General features: G+C 33.9%; 2 protein-coding genes and 1 long non-coding RNA gene across 5 annotated transcripts in view; all 3 read left to right on the top strand.

Moving 5' to 3' along the window:
* The window catches only part of LOC127843817 (phosphatidylinositol-glycan-specific phospholipase D-like), a 58,444-nt gene extending 57,691 nt beyond the window's left edge, over window positions 1-753 (top strand). For both annotated transcript variants that reach the window (XM_052373650.1, XM_052373651.1), the window contains exon 24: window positions 65-753. In XM_052373650.1, coding sequence (XP_052229610.1) covers window positions 65-142 — 78 coding nt within the window. In that variant the 3' untranslated portion in view covers window positions 143-753. The remainder of the gene's footprint in view (window positions 1-64) is intronic.
* An 8,629-nt stretch (window positions 754-9,382) lies between these two features.
* LOC127843871 (uncharacterized) lies at window positions 9,383-13,219 on the top strand. The gene is made up of 4 exons (XR_008032392.1): window positions 9,383-9,462; window positions 12,215-12,411; window positions 12,780-12,877; window positions 13,114-13,219. It is a non-coding gene; the product is annotated as an uncharacterized LOC127843871 (long non-coding RNA).
* Window positions 13,220-18,962: 5,743 nt separating this feature from the next.
* LOC127846650 (uncharacterized) lies at window positions 18,963-21,106 on the top strand. 2 transcript variants are annotated; one of them, XM_052378087.1, is made up of 3 exons: window positions 18,963-19,311; window positions 20,478-20,705; window positions 20,971-21,106. In XM_052378087.1, exons 1-2 carry the CDS (start codon window positions 19,101-19,103, stop codon window positions 20,702-20,704), a joined length of 438 nt encoding a protein of 145 aa, XP_052234047.1. In that variant the 5' UTR covers window positions 18,963-19,100; the 3' UTR covers window position 20,705; window positions 20,971-21,106. The 2 variants fall into 2 exon arrangements, with proteins under 2 accessions (XP_052234047.1, XP_052234046.1); XM_052378086.1 differs by having other exon boundaries at window positions 20,478-20,714.
* Window positions 21,107-21,778: the final 672 nt, after the last annotated feature.

The raw sequence follows: 21,778 nt of genomic DNA, 5'->3' as shown, positions 1-21,778 counted from the left end.
CCTGTTTAATTTGTAAAAAAATAATTTGAAATTGAATATAATTTTCATTTGCTTTTATTTATAGCGGCAAGTGTTTATAACTGCTCAGCATTCAAGCCAGTTTGCCAGACTAGCGGGTGCGGTGGGGGTTTTCAACTTCTAGATAATGTCCTAGAATGTAACATTTAAGTATTGGTGTATACATTCCAACATGAAACTGTTCAGCAATTCTTTTGTTATGCCAAATATCACATTTGCACACACTTTTTGCATTTCAAATGTGTTTGTTAAATGGTTTGTGTTGTTGTTCTGTTGAATGGAATATTGTTATAACATTTCCATAGATAAACAGTGAATCTTTGAGATTACGAAAAGCTTATGCACAATGTATACCTGTTTTAAACAGTGCAAATGTATGAATTACTTGTTCTTCTAAAACTTGAGCATCTCAATGTTATTGTTATGTAGCATTTACTTGTTTTTTATTATAATAAACAACAAGTAATAATCCAAGTTATAGAACACTTTTTGTGTAAAATGAAATCCAATTGTATGATATTAAATCTAACTTGTGGAGAAAAGGCGTTTCAACCAATTTTTGCGTGACTACACAGCTGAATGACTTAAAACTATTATTTGTTGTTCTGTTTTTAACATATGTGCAATATTTGTATAATTGTTTTATTTATGTATCAAATTGTTGATGTCATGGGACTGTTATGTATCAATAGTTTATTAAAAATTATATTAACGGTATTAAATGATTCAGCGTTTCATTATTTTGTTATTCTTGTAATTTAAGTGTTTGAACTATTTACTCAAGCAGGTCTTTTACTGGAGCTTGCTTCCTGTACAGTGTGACGTGATATGTATCTCGATTTGCGTCAGTTTGTATAGGCTCACATGTGCAAAAAGTTCTAAATTTAAGCTACTTTGATCAGACTTTTTCCAGCGTCGTACATTGTGCACTGTCTTCTTTCAGATTGTTTCTACTTTTAAGTCTATGGTTTCGACTTAAGCTTGCAGAATCAGATTATTTATTTTTACAATATCTTGACCAAATTGAAATCTGGTTAATCTGGCGTCCAAAACTGGTTCAACTGGTCAAATCTTACAAAAACATTGTTACCACTATAGATGCCACGTTTATGACTCACTATTAAAGAAATGTGGACATGATATATGAACAAGATATTCATATTTACATTCTCTAGGCCAAGTTGGAAGCTGTTTTAATTTCGATTTAAAAAGGTGACCATGTCAAATCTTAGAAAAAATTCAACCACTTAAGAAACTACATATATAACCCAAACTTGATGAAACTTGGTCAGATTTTTAACCCTTTGCAAGCTGGGAAAATTGTCTTCTGCTAAAATGTCGTCTGCTGAATTTATAAAATAAGCAGTTTCTTCGATTTTTTTCAAAGAATACTATCAGAATAGCAAACAGTTTGGATCCTGATGAGACACCACGTTCTGTGGCGTCTCATCAGGATCCAAACTGTTTTCAAAGGCCCTCAAAATTCGGTTCCCGCATTAAAAGGGTTAATCCTAACACTATCTAGACTGAGTTCAAATCTTGCTCGAATGAACCACGTTCCTTTAAGTATTGTTGTCTTATTAAAATTACCAGCCATTGTTTTTGTCAAATGTATATAGTTTATTATAGTCTCATCAGCAATGGTTGCATGCAATTACAGATATACCAATACTTTAAAAACATAAAACACAATCATTACTGCCTCTCAATATTGAGTAACAGGTGACTAGTAAATCTTAACATCACAGACATATTAATTATTTAAAACTTATTGAAGGGGAGGTAACTCAGAAGCTCACATTGTATCATTTGTAATTAAGCACTTCCAAGTTATCCTCCTCTCTTTTAAAACTTATATCAAAATATCAAACATACTAATAACACAATTATATATCAACTAAAGTTTACACATAAAACCTAGATTGTTTTGCTAAACTTATCGTTAGATACTGCAATAAAATGTCAAGAATCAAACACTGAATTGGAAAAAAAAGGTGCAAATGCACACTGAAACGAAACAAGAGGCTTATGAGGGCCTGAATCGCTCTACTGGCTGGAATTAATAGGGCTCAAGCCCTTGATAGTATGAACAATTTGAGTAAGTTTTAAATAAACAGACCCAAAATGGGAAATTTACGCATAAACAAGAAGAAACGTAAAATTTAAACTTCAAATGGCTCCTTTTCAACAATAAGTTGGACAAATTTTCTTCACTATCAAGGGGTTCTGGCCCTTGATGATATAAAACATCTGTTAAAGTTTCAAAAGGATAGAACTTTAAATGTAAACAAACAAGAAATATGTTTGTCGGAAACACAATGTCCCCTTCTGCGCCGCTTTGATTGTTTTTTACCTTGAAGGATGACCTTGACCTTTCACCACTCAAAATGTACAGCTCCATGAGATACACATGCATGCCAAATATGAAGATGCTATCTTTAATATTGCAAAAGTTATGGCAATGTTAAAGATTTTCATTTTTTTATAAAATTCAAGGGGAGATAATTCTGGACTTATTACTCCGATATTGCTCATTTTCAATAGGGTTTGACTCGTCATTCAGGTAAAGACACTGTGCAAGTTGGGAAATGATTGGATGAAAACTGTGGACTTTATTGCGTAAACAAGCCTTTTTCACAATTTTCTCAAATTCAAGAGGAGTTATTTCTGGACTTTTTACTCTGATGTAACCCATTATCAAAAGGGTTCGACTCCTCATTAATATAAAGACACGGAACAAGTTTGAAAAGAATTGGATGAAAACTGTTGATTTTATTGCGTAAACAAGCCTTATTTCACAATTTTCTCAAATTCAGGGGGAGATAATTCTGAACTTTTTACTCTGATCTAAACTATTTTCAATAAGGTTCGAGTCCTCGTTAATATAAAGACACTGAACAAGTTTGAAAAGAATCGGATGAAAACTGTGGACTTTATCGCGTAAACAAGAAACAGTCTAACGCACGCACGGACGGACGACGGAAACCACGCCATGACATCAGGCCTTCGGCCAGTAGAGCTAAAAAATGTCTTGGAAGTCAATGAACCAAGATGTTAGTTAATCGGTTGCAAACTAATTCACAATAATTATTTATATACCAGGTAAGACAATTAGCCCCAATTCAGATCACTCCATCTGATACAATGAGCCACACTCTGATCGATGTGCGACACGTGTTTAATGTCGAGTTTGTTACTTTGGGCCATAATTCGTATCAGTCCAGATATCACAATTAACTACAAAGTATATCATTCTAGATGGTCAAAAAGATTCGCTGGTATTACAAATCTAGTCGCAGAATTTGTGCTAGTCAAGCTGCCTTAATGAGCTATTGTCTTTTGGTCACAATTGGTATCTAGGGTTATTAATCGAGTGGTCACAATGCGTTATCCTTTCAGCCCTGATATCTGGATGAGCAACAATGTTATCAGTGCAGTTGTAACCAAGACCCACAGCCACATCATTCTACGTGCCAAGATGAACCATTAGCCAAGTTAATGCACTTCTCTCAATGAGCAACAACACATATTAGTCCACTTCCCTTAATGAGCAATAATTCATGCCTGTCCCTTTTTCTCAATGATCCTCATTTTTAATAAGTCAAATTACCTAAATAATCAACAAAACATACAAGTCTAGTTCGCTAAGTGTGCATTGAGTCAAATTAGTCCATTGCCCTAAATAAGCGACAATTAAAGCATTTTTTGCTGCTTGAATCTGGCCAATCAGGAAGATAGAGATACAGAACATTGTTGAATTATTATTTTGTGAAGCACGAGTTATTTTTTTTAACTCAAATAACATGTTAACACAATAACATCAATATTTTTTTTATTAGAAAGTGGTTACCAAAAAATCAAAGTACTGACCGTACTGGTGTGACGATGCTTTTGAGAGGATGGATATAAAAGCATCAAGTTAAGTTTATCTACATCACCACAATCACCACAATTGTGTATGTTGGTACGAAAAAAAATTTGGTACAAAAATTTTGCGAAAACAATTTGGGTATGAAAACAAATTTGGGTACGAAAAATATTTGGGAACAAAAAAAATGGGAACAAAAAAAATGGGAACAAAAAAAATGGGACCGAAAAAAATTGGGGTACGAAAAAAAAATGTGGGATGAAAAAAAAAAGGGTATGAAAAAAAATTTGGGTACGAAAAAAATTGGGTACGAAACATTTTAGGTACGGAAAAAAAATTGGGGGAACGGGAAAGTAGGACCTGTGGGGAACTTGACCCACACTCGCACATTTTCGGCCCTTTCCGTCAAACATCAGATAAGTTCCTCGAAGGCAATAGTATGAATACACATTTCGGAAGCGGTAATGCGGTCCTACCAACGCGCGTCAAAATGTAAGCGAAATATGTCCACAAGTCTGTCAGGAATGATTGACTTAACGAAGAAAATCGTGTATAAGTGTAAGTTTTTTGAAGAAATGTGCAGAAAATATATTAAACAAGAGCTGTGTTTGTGAAACACAATGCCCCCTGCTGCGCAGCTTTGAAGCCATATATTTTACCTTTGACCTTGAAGGATGACCTTGACCTTTCACCACTCAAAATGTGCAGCTCCATGACATACACATGCATGCCGAATATGGAGTTGCTATCTTCAATATTGCAAAATTTGACCTCTGACCTTGACCTTGAAGGATGACCTTGACCTTTCACCAATCAATATGTGCAGCTCTATGAGATACGCATGCACGCCAATATTGAAAAAGTTATGGCCAATGTTAAAGTTTTCGGACAGACAGACAGACAGACGCTTTATATTTGACATTTGACCTTAACGGATGACCTTCACCTTCACCTTTCACAACTAAAAAAGTGCAGCTCCATGAGATGCACATGTATGCAAAATATCAAGTTGCTATGTTCCATATTAAAAAATTTATGGCAATTAAAGTTTTCGGACGGACGGACAGACTGACACACTGACTGACTGACTGACTGACTGACAGTTCAACTGATATAGGCCACCCTACCGGGGGCATAAAAAGCAATGGCGATATTTTTCTCAGCCACATAATTGTTAATAGTTTGATATCACAAAATGAAAGTGAAAGTAGAACTGTCAAAAATGACAACCTGTCAACGTGTTATTTTTGCTGGCACGAGAGGGCGATTACACTCAATGTGTTCACATTTTGACCATAGGCTTTGTCAATGACCTTTATAGTATGGGTAGCTTTGATATTATTTATTGCTATCATGTAACTGCATGATTGTGAATATGTTTACAATACACAAAGCATAAATAATGATATAAATATACTGATTGAGCTTATAATAATCTGAGAGCTATAACTAGGTCAATTAAGGACTTAAAATACAATTTTGTGTCCTGAATTCATGAAGAAATGACCATGCATGTCCTAGATTTCAAAATCAAGGCCCTGGTGTGACATATTGGTAGCATAACCGTTAAACTGTTACCAGGCTTATGAAATTAGTTTTTATTGAACTATCTAAGGAAATCTAAATCAGGCACTGATTTTTCTTGTTTAAATACAGTCATAGATCAGTTGTGGCCTCTGGGTAATGACCAATTTTTGCTTACTTGTCACACCCTTAAAACTTTGCACACGTCTATAATAGCAAATCTGTATTTAGGTGATCTTCAATGGTACATTTAAATTTTAGCTCTGTTACAAGAGTGCTGGTAAAGTCCAGTCACATATTTAAATCGAGGCCATGTCAAAATCAAAGTGTCAAAGACAAATGAAAGATGCGTTCATTAATTATTGTCCAGTTGTTTACTGCTGCTGTAAGTTTTTATATAATATGACTGATGAACATCATGTGAGAGAAAATTCACATTATCATTGTATATCAGGTTTAGCAGCCTATTAGATAACAAAGTATGCTAGTTTTCAATGTGGCTTCTGGGGATCAAACCCGTAGGGCTTTTAGGAAGATTCTGAAATTTTCGATCCCTCGAGAGCAACCAAACCAAAAATTAAGTCAAATATTGCCGACTCGGTTTTTTTAGTCGGTTCATGAGGAATACTGGAGCTTGATTGGTCATTGTCGGCTCTGGTACTACTTACATGTACCCCGGGTACTCTTAAGTATACTTACATGTACCCTGGGTACTCTAAGTATACTTACATGTACCCCAGGTACTGTAAATAAACGTAATTGTACTCGGTCCATATTAGACTGTACCCTAGTTGTATTCGCGCCCAAAATCCGATGTCGTAAAACGCGCAACCGATTATCTTAAACACACTTCTCTTCAAAAAACACTGCATCAACATGCTTTTTGAGTATGTGTTCCGATAATATAGAGGCCATTCTACAGAAAATTGACATAAATGTGTATATATAATTATTACAAAAAAATAGTCGACAACGACTGATTTAGGGTTAAATTTCCCGGGTACATTTTAATATATTTACCGTACCCGGGATACATGTAAGTATACTTAAGAGTACCCGGGGTACATGTACGTAGTACCCAAGCCGACAATGAACAATCGAGCGATACTGGAAGGTGCAACATCTCTCACGCCCCCTAGCATCGCCTTTAGCAGTATTCAATTCTCAACAGGAAAGTGCTGGAGTCATTGATCCCAAGGGACAAGAAAAACAATTGATTAATGTTCGAAATAAATAATTTGATTAATGACAATTCTATTATTTTAGCCAGGTCTCAGGAAAAGCGCAGTCAAATCAGTATCCAATTAAATTATTTGTTATTGTCAGAAAAAACGCTTTTAAGCAAACAGCTTTCAAGCGACTGCAGGCTGATCTAGATCCAAAATGGCCACAATCGCCTTAATGTCTCTTTTACTGTGACACAGTTCATTTAACTTTAAAATGATAAAAAGTACTAACACTAAGAAAGAGTACCAACCAGTTAAGAGTTTGAAATCAATGTTGAATTTCAGGACAGCTTGGTGATCTGCAAATCCCCGATGAAATGTTGATATCGGGTATCATAGTCATTCAATAAGTCGCAAAATGCTCGAATACAATTTATAAAGCACAATGTGACTTATATTGATAACTAAAAATACCAGTATGCCAGTTTTGCCGTGTCAAGCTGTTACGATCCAGAAAGTCCTTCATTCACATCGAGTATATATCCTTCGAATTCCAACTATTGTTGTCATAAGCGGAGATTTAGTGAATAAATAATTCATATATCCTAAATGACAGCTTCTAAATAGCGAAACAAGCCAACTTATGCAGTAAGAAAGTTTTGAATCGAGACTCTCATGGGGGCGGCCATTGTTGAATGTTGAAACACGAACGACAACTCTGCTAGGAGAATGTTATCAATGACGAGCAATCTCCTACGCAGTGGCGAATGCAAAAGGGGTTTAACTGAAAAATCGAGTTATCTCAATCGGACTGGCTCGGTCTTTTACATAGGTCGCCATTGTGAAATTTTTTTGGATGGTTATGATACCTTGGACGATGCTGTTCGTCAATAGTCATTAACCATTTCTTTGTCCCGCTTGTGGAGAATATCTTTGTTTGCGACTCGACTTATGTTACTTCAGTAATTTTATAACGTATCACTAGTTCACTATATTCAGTCTTTTCCAAAACTTTATTTATTCGTCCCTTTCATATCCCGAATATTAAATATGTAAAATTTCACTCGAACATTTCAGATGAACCGAAATTGGAACCATACAATTTTGTTTTAATTCGGTGTCCGCAATTTTATTTCGTTTCTTATATATTGATACATGTGTAATAAATTTATTTTCACTATGAAAACAAAAACATTCACCGGCTTAAATAGTAGATCTAACAGACATTAAAATATTTTGTCTGTGTAAAAGTTGTCATGACGTTATTCTTACTTAAATAGTATGCAAATTTAAACTAATGACGCCCTAGGTGAAACAATAGCGAAAAAAAAATTCGAGAGGCGTCCTTCTGTTTGGTGAAGGCAGAAAGATGACGTCAACAGAAGCCCTTTAGGTAGCATACAATAAACACAAATTGTGTGACAAAGTAGTTCAAATAGTCTCAAAACTATTTTTTCATTTTACTCAAGTAAAATGCACAGATCTATTAGTCTACATCATTGATGATTCTTAATTGTATTCGTTTTGAATGCCCAATCCAATGCCCTGAACATATTGGGCACCTGTCGATTTCGATGTGTTCCGTAAGAGAATGACATTTCTGCATTCAAGGCGTTTCTGGAACATACCGGAACTGCGTGTGGAAGCCCAATCATCAGTCGGGTCGGTGCAAGAGTCTTTGTATGCAAAGACCCAGTTAAAGACTGTAACTAGGCAGAAGAAGTGGTTTAATAATATCGGCGAATACTTTAAAAAAAAAACGTTCACAAATACAACGTTAAAGTCACGAAAATATACAGAAGTTCGCCACGGTATCTAACATGTGTATAGACAATTGCGAAACAGTATGTTAAATAATGTTATAATCACTAGGAATTTTGCACATAAGGTTTTACGAGACTGGTATATATTTTATAATGTAAATTGTCATTTTCACGAACGTTTTTTACTGCCGCTCGTAGTTACGAGACAATCTTAGAGTGCAATATTCTAAAGAAGAAGTGCCTTAAATGGTTTCACTAAATGAACTGTCACATGTTGAAAATTACCATATTTTATTATAAATGAGTTTGTGGTCAGTTGCCATAAATGAAAGGTCACGTACTGTGAACACAAATAATAAAATATAATCTAATCATTTTAATGAGATTTTATTCGTGTCATTTATTCAGATGTTATGATTTACTACAAGTTTTTCATTCATAATGAACCGTTATTTGAGGTCAAGTCGTGCTTTAAAATAAATCCGATTGAACCAGTCATATGAATAAAACACAACATTATCATATTTATTTATTTTGATAAAACAAATCTACCTTTAACCAGATTCCATTTGTTTTCTTCAATATTTTCACTGGTTAAGTCGTCGTGATGAGAGTTTGTTAACGAACAATATTGTTCTCAAACCATGACATTTATGTGTCCATGAATCTTTAACACAAGGAGTTTACTCGAAGACACGGACTCCACATATTCAAACTAGGCTTAACTATGTGTACTATGTAGCAAGGGACACAACTTGTACGTGCCTACAATGGCGTATGCGAATACGATTATCTGCATTATAGTATAACGCTATTATACGTTTGTTATCTTCAAGGGAATTAAGTATTAGATTGACTCATACTAAAATAACTGTCGGTTGTTAAACTATTATTATGTTGTATCTGGAACATGACTTTCTATTAATAAGGGAGAAATGTTATATATGAATCTTAAACACCAGGACTTTTCTCGAAGACATGGGCTGGACAAATTGAAATTAGGCTTAACTATGTGCACTATGTTGCAAGGGAAACAACTTGTACGTGCCTACAATGGCGTATGCGAATAGGATTATCTGCAATATAGTATAGCGCTATGATTAGTTTGTCATATTTAAAGGAAGTAAGTCTTACAGGTTTTCATACTAAAATAGCTTTCGGTTGTCGAACATAAATTATACTGTGTTTTAAGAACATGACTTTCTATCAATATGGGAGAAATGTTATATACGAAATGGTCAATCCATGTTTAAGAATTTAATGCACCACACACACACACACACACATACCACACCACACTGAACACACACACAACCGCATAATGGCATAAGGACATGTAATATTACCCCTGCCCTTGTTTGTGTCCGGCTTATAACCTAGGCGAGGATTATGGGAATTTTTTTTTGAATAAATTTACAACAAATGGCTATCACCTCAAGAGGACATGTCGCGTGTAACAGTCATGTTTATCGCTTGAATTTCGGGGTCATAGTTGACTGTTGAGGTTTGTGGATTATTTCTGTTCGTGCCCAGACCAAAACTGCAGTATATGTGCATGATGGGATTTCGAAATAAATTAACAAAAATGACCATCATATCAAAACAACGCCTCGCATGCAACTTGGGCTGGCGATTGTGAAATCAATGTCCAATTAGAAAATAGGCATGATTTGTTATAACAGTAACGAAAAATACACCCCATGTGTTTTTCATTCCTATATTTTAACAGTGTTTAATGTTTGCCACAAGACACTAATTATTACGTTATCAGATTTCCCAACATTAAAATTTTATGAAATTGTATTTAAGTAGTTATATGTGCAAATCTTTATAAAAAAATAACGTGTTATATCTGCGCAATTTGGCATATTCAGTTTGTGCTAAAATGTTCCCATTTAAGACTGATGTGTACATAAAATGCATTTCAAAGATTCAAATAAAAAATCAAGATTTTTTTCATTAAGATGTTTTGTTGAATTACAAACCGGAACTATACATGAATAAGACATACACTTAGTCCTTATATGTAGTTAAACATTCGTTATAGAAATGAAGATATACGTTCATGCGGAAACGTGTAGTAAATGACTAAGAAGTTATACCCTAGCGTATGCTGTATATATTTGATTGAACTAAAACCAATAAAGCACAGGAAATACCATCCTCTAAATGTCGATCCGTCCATTGGCGCCACGTGTCTTAATTATATAAAACACATATACATATACCATGTTTTGCGATCGGAAGTTGTGGGATATATTCTCGAAATAACAACATTTATACAGCCAATGATTGATAAGGAATGTATGTATTAATTGGAAATCGCTTTGCGAAAAACATATTCTCCTTTAGTCATATGTTTTGCTAAAGGCAATAGTATGTTGTTTACGTGTATCGTATTTCACTATCTGGTAAGCATGTGTTTGATACCAAATTACAAACAGAATGTTATCCACCATGTAAATGTTATCTTATTATTTCTTCACTTGCGCTAATGTGCGACATTTTACATTAAAATTGGAGTCTCAGATTGTTTGGTCTAACATGGTTAATGCTTTAAGATTACATGCCCCTTGGTCATTTGAAATTTTAGTATATATCGACTATTAGTTTTTCAAATCAAAGGTGTGCCCTTATTTCGTATTCTTTGGATCTGCATCAGCATCCATATCAAAACTAATTAAACATAAATCAAAGCAGTTTATTATATCATAATGGACGCTTCCAAAACTGAGGCAAGTCAATGAACAATTCTGGCACAGCGTAGCATTTGTAAAACACTTTTAGCGGTCTGAATCATTTTTACATAACCTTGACTATGGTTCTTCCAATTAAAAACAGTGTGGTAATTTGTGTTTTGTAATTAAAAATTTAAATTTTAATCACCCTATTCGTTTAATGTTTCTTGGATGGTTTTTTATTAGCAAACTTTCGATGAGTCCATAATGAGACGATATACTTTTATAGTATGCTGCACTAAAGACAAGCTCGAATTTTGTTTAATATCTAAGACAATATACGCGGCAATAAAAAACATTCCCGTTTTGTATGATAAACACCAAAATAAGGATCGCATGTGTAATGTTGCCAATTCTGTGATTCATTAGAAATCACATTGTTTTATCAATCAAGTTTCAACAGAAATAGATTAGACGCGCCGTGTCTATCAAAAGAAAAGAATGCACATATGATTTGGACGTAAATGACGCTTACACGTTCTGATAAGTTAATATCACGAAGTGCTACAGTCATAAATCTTTCGTATTGAATATACGGCAACATTCAATTGGTACTTGGTCTTCCTCTCCTTATTTGTTTACATGACAAGGAAACCTAAAGGGATATGGCGACTAGGCCGTCACACTTCAAACAAGTTTTCTGATAATTTCATTGGCCTCGAAGTATTTATTGATGTTCTCGATTGATTGACTTTCCTCGAATTGAAAAACAATTACCGGGACATAAACAAACCGTTTATATGTTTGTCAAACGGCGTGGCGCCTTTCTCGAGTATTTAAATACTCAGTTACAACTAGTCTGTCATTTTAAGTGGAAAAGTGAGTATACATCGTGTTGTTTCTATGAATTATTTGTGAAAACATTTTTTTTTATATAAAGCAACAATTGTTATAAAGCATGAATTCGTATAATCACTAAATGAATACAATTCGAATTTCGCGGATTAATGTAAGCAATTTATAATAACACTATTTATAATGGTTAATAAAAAATAAACAATTTAGTTCTTCTTCGGATATTTATTATACATTTAATCTTAGCGTTTGGTAAACCTTCGATTATTTATAATTATGAAACCCTCTTACTATTGTATAAACGCGTGTATTATTATATACTATATTTACGTTCTTTTATAGCAATCGATAAAGGACAAACATGAAAATATTCGTGCTGGGATGTATGTGCGTGTTGAGCGTGATTGCCATGGTTTCTTCCACGGCAATGTATGGTGCTTATCCGGCTTATACCGGCGTTGGATACGGTAGCTATGGATACGGGGCACAAAGCGGCGGCGGTGGCGGATTCGGGGGCATCTTTGGCATCCTTATTTTCTGTAAGTGCTTGATTTCTTTTATTGCAATGTTGTGATGTAAAGACTGGTTTGTTGCTGTGTCTGTATAGGCTGTATTATGCCTGTGTAGTTTCTTAAAATTTTGCCTATATATTGTCATAAACAAATTCGTAAGGTGAATTCAAAAGTTGTAGAAATCAAGCTCTATTTCTCAGTATTATAGGCTTCTATTCTATTTTCCCTTGATATTAGCATTATAACAATTCCTACACGCAATTCAAATATGATAAATACTTTGTGGACAACTGCTTGTTTTTTATCTTTTTTTTCTAAAAAGGTAACGGATATGAATCAACAAACTCTTCTTGTGTGTATGCATGATTTATATATGTATATATTTTGTCTTGCAGTGTTTGTATTTATCATCATAATCAACCTTCTGTTCGGCGGTGGTATCGGAGGCGGCAATCGAGGCGGAAAGAACAACAAGAACAATTACTAGACAGTGGTAACTGGTTAAAGTACTTTATTAACGCATAATAAACGCATTATAGTCTCCAAAGATCATATTTATAACGGTTAAATGGTAACATGATTAATACATATGTGCGTGTTATGCGTACACGTATGGAAGCTACGTGTTTATACATATATTTGCCGGTATAAAATGAATCGACATTATGCTGTTTTTGTTTTGTTGTTACTTTGTTCTGTTGTAAAAATAGTTCAATTTTATCTTTGCAGGTCAGATTCGTGACAACCATGCAACACGATTGATGGAAAAAAGAACAAACGTCTGCAATACTATGTGACTTTATTTATCCATATTAAATAAGAGCATCCCACAATATGTTTTGTTGTTCATTGGTTTCTTTTTCTATTAAAGATAATTATTGAACCAAAGACATATTTATTCCAATAACATAAATAAGCAAATTGACTTTTAAAACGTTTAGGCAATAAATTGTCCGTCGATATAGACGATGAATGCTGCCGATTTCACATCAGTTAGTGGAACATTAAGCGGTGACAACGAAACATCCACTCGGGTGGTTGAGCTTGTTCATGTATACGTCTTACGGTCTAAAGGCAACAACAATACACTAAATGCGATCAAATATATACAAAGCTAATAGAAATATATGCAACCTGAAACCTTATTGTTAAGGTAGATATGCAATGGTAACATCTTACAATCAGTCGTTTAATTTATATGCATATATATTTGTGACAACAATGCGCTCTAGTTTTGCCATTCTAATATAATTTGTCAAAACAACAAAGTAGAAAAATTTAAAATAACACAAATTAACGGTACATTCATTTTCAGGAATGAAAGATATTCATATAAAAATGTTTTAATGACACATAATGTGTTTTGAAATACATGTGTTAAAGTAATAAAAAGGTATTAAATGAGTAGGCCCTTCTATAAAGATAATTTATTGGGAAAGTGTTTCGAAAACGTGTTTTTAAGACTGTAAAAATAAAATAACATTACACAAACATGTCTGAAGCGTTCATACATATAGAAAATTGGTGCTTTGATGTGAGTTCGAGCCAACCGGAAAATCGAGCCAAGCGAGTTCGAGCCATCGGGTTTTCGACTGTACTTATTTTTTACCTGTGTAATTTTTTGTACTTGATTTCATGATCTATGGACATTGAAACTCGCTTATTTTAGAAGCACTTTGTTTATTTTAACATATAAATATATATGATTTTCCAAATAAAAGTACACATTGGCCTTGATGAGAATTTCAATCTTATAGAAAGATATGTACACAACGGTTGAATGGAACAGGGATGAATAATTAGTTAAAGGACCATCACTGTATCTTATGGTTTGATCAAGGTATTGAGCTAAGCCAAGGTGCAACCGATCGCATTTTTCTTGTCGCTCTGCAGCAATCGCAATGCTTGTGCGGTTATATATATGTGTTGTGTTTTGTGAAATTTGGGCAAAATGCATATGCGTACAGTGTCGTCCCAGATTAGCCTATGCAGTCCGCACAGGCTAATCAGGGACGACACTTTCCGCTTAAACTGGATTTTCGGTAAAAAGGTACTTCTTTTAAATGAAAAATATCATTAAAGCGGAAAGTGTCGTCCCTAATCTGGGACGACACTTTGCACACTTGCATTTTGCCCAATTTCACAGAACAAGACACATATGCATGAATTGATGCACATTTAAGTGTCAAGTAATGGCTGCTTTTCCAACTTCCAAACTAGTTTAGTACGAGTTGGTTACAAGCAGTAGATCACGAAAAAGATTGCATTAGCTTATTTTTTTTAAATATTCATTAGTACTGGGCTGATGCATCGTTTTGTTCAAACATCGAAATGATTATTACAAAATAATAGACGTCATGTAATAGTTATACAGTCCGTTTAAAGGGGCTTTTTCACAGATTTTGGCATGTATTGAAGTTTATCATAAAATGCTATATATTCATAAATGTAAACATTGGAACTTAACAGCTCAAGTAAAGAACAAGATTAAAATTTAAGAAAGAAAAAAGTAACCCTTAACTGGGCTCGAACCGCGGACCCCTGGAGTAAAAGTCTATCGCTTCTTTAAAGACCTCTCGGCCATCCGTTCTCATACCAAAAGTGGTGTATTTTATACTTTATAAGCAATCCTCGTAGCATCACACAATATAACGACAACAGCAGAACTCACCAAATTATTCAATCGTTTCGCGTCGCAACGCTTTATAATGTTCATGTTTTTAAATCCTTAAAAGATGCATATAATGGGTATTTTAGAGCACGGTAAATGTTAGTGTTACTGTTTCCTCACAAATATCATAACTACAACGAAAATTTGCGATTCTGAAATAAAAAATGATAATTTTGTCAATTAACCAAAACGTAAAAAAGGCCCCTTTAAATTCAATTATTTATGTATGTTTTAACAACAATAGTTTTGACCATTCTTGTTTCAAATTGTATCAAAAGGAGGAAGCATATATTTAAACAGGGACAACTGTGTAAATGAAACGAAATATTCATACATACTGAACGCTTGTTATACATGGAATCGCCGTGATTAATCGACCACGCTCTCAATTTTGCCGCTGATTAATCAACTAATATTTTGAGTATTGAAGTAAACGTCTTATATTAAATAGACAAAATAGTCTTTCCCGGGTAACTCGATTTCAATAACCGGTAAATAAATCGCGCGCAGGTCACTTATATAGTATCAATGTGGTACCATATACATGTAACTTGATGAATTTATACATAATTGAGATGTTATCGTTGTTGTGACATTAACAACTCTGCTCTCTTATAATTAAATGCACAATGAAGTAATTAGTTGATTATACTCGTTGCTTACGTACCATTCACATTTGTATATAAACTATAAACACAGAATAATGAGCGACTTGGCTATTTCGATACAAATTGTAGCAGGCGCAAAGATGTACACGTGTAAATAAAATGTTATAAACGCCGCGATTAATATGAACACAGTAATTACCCTTATCAATGCATTTGATTACATGTTTATGCTTTTATTAACTTGAATGATTATACATAAACTGAATATGCCCAATCTTAATTTCTTGATACACAGGTTTGCTTTAAATAATTTAAAAGCCATTAAAAAAAACATGCCGACACATCAATTGTTATGGAAGGACGTCGTTAAAGTTTGATATTTTTTAATAGTGTATATGGGGTAATAAGCTACTGCATCATACTTTTTAAATCCATCAAAATGATATTTAAAAAAAAATCATAAGCATGCGAAATCAAACATATGTTGCAATTATAAAGATTATTGTTTAAAACTTTTTATGAATATGTATGATATTATTGATAATAATGATAATAATAATGATAATAATAATAATAATAATAATAATAATAATAATAATAATAATAATAATAATAAAAGTAATAATAATAATAATAATAATAATATAGTAATAATAATAATAATAATAATAATATCATCATTATTAGCAGCAACAGAAGAACATTGTTTTATGTTTAATGTCCATTCATAATTTAATATGGCATTTATATACTTGAAATGTTTATTTTTAAGATAAGACGAAAAAATAACTTCATTTCAACACATCAGGGGTCGCCTTAAGCTGAGATGTTCTCACTAAGCCATTTATGCCGAGTGAACTCTCCCATCCTTCTGGATTGAATCAATGTATTTCCAAAATTAGGGATGTCTAGTATACATGTATTTATTTCTATATTTAGAATATTTCTTACATAAATTCCTTTAAGCAAACAGCGCTTACCCTGATGAGACGCCGCATCATGCGCCGTCTCATCTGGGTCTACGCTGTTTGCCAAGGCCTTTTTTCTAGACACTATGCATAAATGGGTGAATAAATTCAGACCCTTACAGTATGATTCGGAACAAATAACTTGATTAGGAAAATTATGAATTAAATGTTCTTCTTTGTGCATGTGCATCAATACTTAATTTACATAAGACTTTAAAAAGTTAAACTTTGTATTTTGCACAAGACTGCAGTGTTCTTTGTCCACCTAAGTTCTAATATGTAATAAATCGTTTAGCATATACTCCATGATGTATATTCCGTATTATAATAATACGATGTTTTAATCAATTGATACTGTATGCTATTCTTTTAAATCGTCAAAAGCCAATAAAAGCCCATTGATTGCGTGTGTATTTACGAGAAAATCGACATAGCATAATGGGGGAAATTATGGAGCACGTTTTAAGACAGGCATACACATGGAAGGGGGTAACATATTTTAAAAGAGTAGGACATAAAAATGAATGGGGTTGGTTCTACAATTTTGTTTCAGTCAGAACCCTTGGATATATCACTTAGATCATTGCATTTATGTCAATACATCACTACATTAAAGTGCTATTATGGGCATTTTTCACTGTTGAATTGAGCTGAAAAGAATTAACAGGTCAAAAAGAGTAAGTTAAAATGTAGTAACTGACCAATTATCTGCAACTCATCTTGCTACCGTGTCGTATGAACGAATCTGCAGTAAAACTAAATTTAGGTTCACATCCTACATGCGTGATCAGTTGTCAAACGAAAGTACGGTTGATAGTGTTTTAGTATGTTGATGCTGCATTAACAAATATAAGTGTAGCTATATATGAAGTGAAAACACCAAAAATAAACAACGGTTGCGATAGACACCTTTAAACTGTTAGATGCCCATAATATTATGCCCATAATAAGATATTTGTATTATTGAACCATTTCCTTGTTAACATGCCTTGTTGTTTTTTTTTATAATAATACACACGTCTGCCATATGAAGAATATATTGTTGAAAGAAGTTTTTGTTCGTTTTTTCAATCTGTAAAGGCTACTTGTGTTTTTAAGCTGAATAGATACAGGTACTATTATATCAAGAGTAGGACGCACAATCTTTAGCAAATATGATAACGATTATCTTAATTATATATGATAACACTCATATTCTTAAGCATCTCTTTGTTGCAAACGGATTTATTTTTATATTAATGGTAGATATTATGTACGTTTATTTTGCACAACACTCTTTATGAGTAACATGATAGCATAGTAAGGATTCATATATTGACTTTTTGTGTTTTTTGCAAAACGTGGTTTACATAAGTCTGATAAGATTTGCACATATGAGGCAGTTTTTCATAGAAATAATAGCTTAATGTAGATAACACACGTTACAATGAATAATTACAAAACTATCTTATATATATTGTACATAATAAAGGACAGCCATTTTTGATTTTTTCCTGAACATTCGGTCCCAAACCTCTGCCGAGTGTCAGTCACATGGCCCCCGGACGATGTAAATGCGTTTTGTAGTTAGTGTCGCGCGAATTCGAGACAGACATCCCGTGTTATGTTGCACCAAAACAACCCCTTTGTGTCGTCATGTAAGGGAGATGAAAGTAAAATGTCTTGTCTAGACATTTTTCAACTTTAATGTAAGGTTATGTCGTCCAATAACAAAGATAATGTATGTATTTCTCAAAAACTTGATTCTGAAGCATAAACATACATTGACAGTCACAATTAAAAAATACAGAAATGTTACTAATTACAGTCATGCGTTTGTCTTACGTTACATTTCGCATATAAAAAAAAGTTCGACTCTACATCAATGTACTAGTCGACGTTTGGTATATTCTGATTATTATTTATGCGTATGACCATGTACAAGTTGACGGACGGATATGGTAAAAAACATATATTGATGACGTAGTTGTACGCCTCCTTGTGTAGCAGCCACACACGTATAAGATCAATCAGGTTTGTATAAGATAAATCAGGTTTGTATAAGATCAATCAGGTAAAGGATGGAGACGGAATGTTATTTGAAACCGAATAGCGCTCTAGGCGTCGGATATCTTGTTGGGATTGAAACATACGACTGACTATTTAACGGGCATTCTGCGTTGGCAATTTGGAAGGTGCACAGCAGGAAAGATATCCAGATCGTGAGTATAACATACTTTTAACGTTCCATGTTCGAATGATAGAAACAACATTATGTTATTGTAATTTAAACACCAGAAACAAACATTAAGTTATCACAAATTACATAATTGAGGTGAAAATTTAAAACAAATGTATGGTGTTTAAAATGGTCTGTTATTGACTTTAAAGTTAATATATTTTATCACAAGGGCAAAGTCATATTTATCAAAACATTCAAATTGCAAACATTTTTTTCAGGACACTTGGATATACAGAGAAGATACAGCCATGAGGGTTTTTTTGATCGGATGTCTGTGTGTGATCAGTACGGTGCTCATGGCAACCGCCATTGACGCCTACTACGATATGGCTAGCCTCTACGGGGGAGGCCATGGGATTGGCTCCTATGGCTACCCCGGTGCCATCGGGTACGGGGGCGGTGCTGCAGGCGGTGCTGGCGGCGGAGGAATGGGTGGAATATTTGGAATCCTCATCTTTCGTAAGTACAGGAGTGAACATGTGTTTATTTTTTACACATGTATATGTTTATTTTATATGGTTTGTCCAATTTTAAAATACACCTATGTCATTTGATACCTGAAACTAATTTGTATGCCTTAACCCAAAATTAGGGATGTCTAGTATATTTATGTCTATATTTAGAATATTTCTTACAGAAATTCATTTAAGCAAACAGCGCAGACCCTGATGAGACGCCGCACCATGCGGCGTCTCATCTGGGTCTACGCTTTTGCAAAGGCCTTTTTTCTAGACGCTAGGCATAAATGGGTTAAGCAGTTAAGCGTATTTCAGAACCCTCCGTGTACACATGTGTTATAAGACTTTTTAAATGCAATTTCTACTTAAATTCCTACATCATTTATTAGATCATTTGTAAAGAGGGACTAAAGAAGGCATTTAAGCATAGTGGACCCTGTGTTTTAAAATTCGATCTTTTTTCATCAATGTTCCAGTGTGTTGGGCGATGACATCCATCTGGTTAATACGCTCAATATGTATGTTTGATATTTTTTTACTCAGCGAATCGTTAACATATATTTGGTTGTACCAGTTTGATCCATGTTCATTATTCTGACAAGCATTGAGTTTGTGCAATGTGTTTTGTTTTCTTCCCACGTCAGTGTCTAATGATGCGAACATGAATATATTAGTGTTTGATGACAGAATCACCATTGATGCGATTACAGCAATAAATGGTTTACTGAACACCATCAATGTTTATACTATTTTATAAAAATAATTAAATTGTTTTTGCAGGTTTGTATATGATATACGAAGAATTAATATAGTTCGTTTTGAAAGCTTGAATATCAAATCAAGTTTGTTATATTTGTAAATTAAATTTAAGCCGTCTGAAAATTTACCCATTTATGCCTAGTGGACTATCCCATCCTTCTAAATTGGATCAATTTATTTCCAAAATTAGGGATGTCTAGTAGTCTACATGTATATTTATTTCTGTATGTAGAATATTTGTTACAGAAATTCATTTAAGCAAACAGCGCAGACCTTGATGAGACGCCGCACCACGCGTCGTCTCATCTGGGTCTACGCTGTTTTCCAAAGCTTTTTTTCTAACCGCTAGGCATAAATGGGTTAATGAATATATTATAAAATTGAGTCTCCGATCTTTTCCCGTTTCAGTGTTTGTTTTCATCATCATCATAAATGTCTTGTTCGGTGGTTCCGGTGGGTTTGGCGGCGTCGGCGGGGGCGGTTCAGGAGGCGGCGGCAGCAGAAAGGGTGGCAGCAACTACGGTGGTGGTGGTGGTGGTAGCAGCTACGGTGGTGGTGGTGGAAGCAGCTACGGTGGAGGCCACTACAATGACGGATGGGGCCACGGATGGAGCAACAGCGGATATAAAAAATAAAGTAAAAGTGGTATGTTTAAAGATACATTTAATGTTTTTTTCAATGCATTTATACTCAAGTATTTGCCATCCGTAAAATGCGGAGTCAGAATAAAAAACAAAATCCATAGAGTATGTTGATTTTTTTATTTAAAAAACCTTTACTGAAATTAATAAATATTCTAGTTTAACACGAATGCAATCGTTATTTACTGAAGCGATGATTGTGTACTTTTGCATTAGTATAACTTGTTTTCATTTCCTAATATATCTTAACTATTTTGCAGATGAACACAACGGAAAGAGGGACGGAGAGATTTGGAACACGTATGATTTTGGACAACGCAACTCATTTAAAACAACATTGCATTTGTTGTTTTGTAAATGATGTTTTATTTTAATTAAATTAAATACGCATCCGCATATTGAATTGTTATACTTGTATTGGTTCAATTGTCTCGAGCATGGGAATTAGTTTTTGATCTGATTGACAATAGTCAATACTTGTTTATGACAGATTAAAGCTTTAAGAAAGGTGATAATATACAATAAACAATAGAAATAGACATTGGCATGTCTAATACAGTTGTTTGATTAGGTTTTGAGGTATTTTGATGTATTTACTTATGTGTGTCAAGTAATTTCGAGGAAATGTATGAAACAATATGTTGAGTATTTAAATTAGAAGTCTATCATTTATTCAACAAAAGACAAACTATCAATCACTTGATAATTTCCAGACCAGAAAACATTATTTTAATAATAAATACCGATGTTTTCTTGAAATGCTCTTATATCCAAGTAGAGATTCGTTTGAATATCTTTTTATTTTCCACAATAACGGGACTTCTTAACGTAAAATCATTTCATTGATCTGTAATACGCCACAAATATCAACATTTAACTGAAAATAAAATTAATATAACTCCAGTTTCATACAGTACATACAAATCATGTGAGTTTTTTTATTTGTTAAATGTTGATTTTAATATTGATGGATTAGAGGTCGCAGTGGTGCAGTGGATATGGTGTCCGCCTATCGATCGGGAGGTAACGGGTTCGATGCCCGCTGTGGGAACGGTCTTTAGATTTCTC

The sequence above is a fragment of the Dreissena polymorpha genome, chromosome 9, assembly GCF_020536995.1.
Source record: "Dreissena polymorpha isolate Duluth1 chromosome 9, UMN_Dpol_1.0, whole genome shotgun sequence".
NCBI classification, from domain to species: domain Eukaryota; kingdom Metazoa; phylum Mollusca; class Bivalvia; order Myida; family Dreissenidae; genus Dreissena; species Dreissena polymorpha.
Note: the sequence above shows the minus strand (reverse complement) of the source record. Positions and strands in the feature narration are given on the sequence as shown.

Coding starts and splice junctions, on each gene's coding strand:
- LOC127846650 (XM_052378087.1), top strand. CDS start 19,101: ATGAGGGTTTTTTTGATCGGATGTCTGTGTGTGATCAGTACGGTGCTC. Junction 19,312..20,477: donor ATTTGGAATCCTCATCTTTC/GTAAGTACAGGA, acceptor TTCCCGTTTCAG/TGTTTGTTTTCATCATCATC.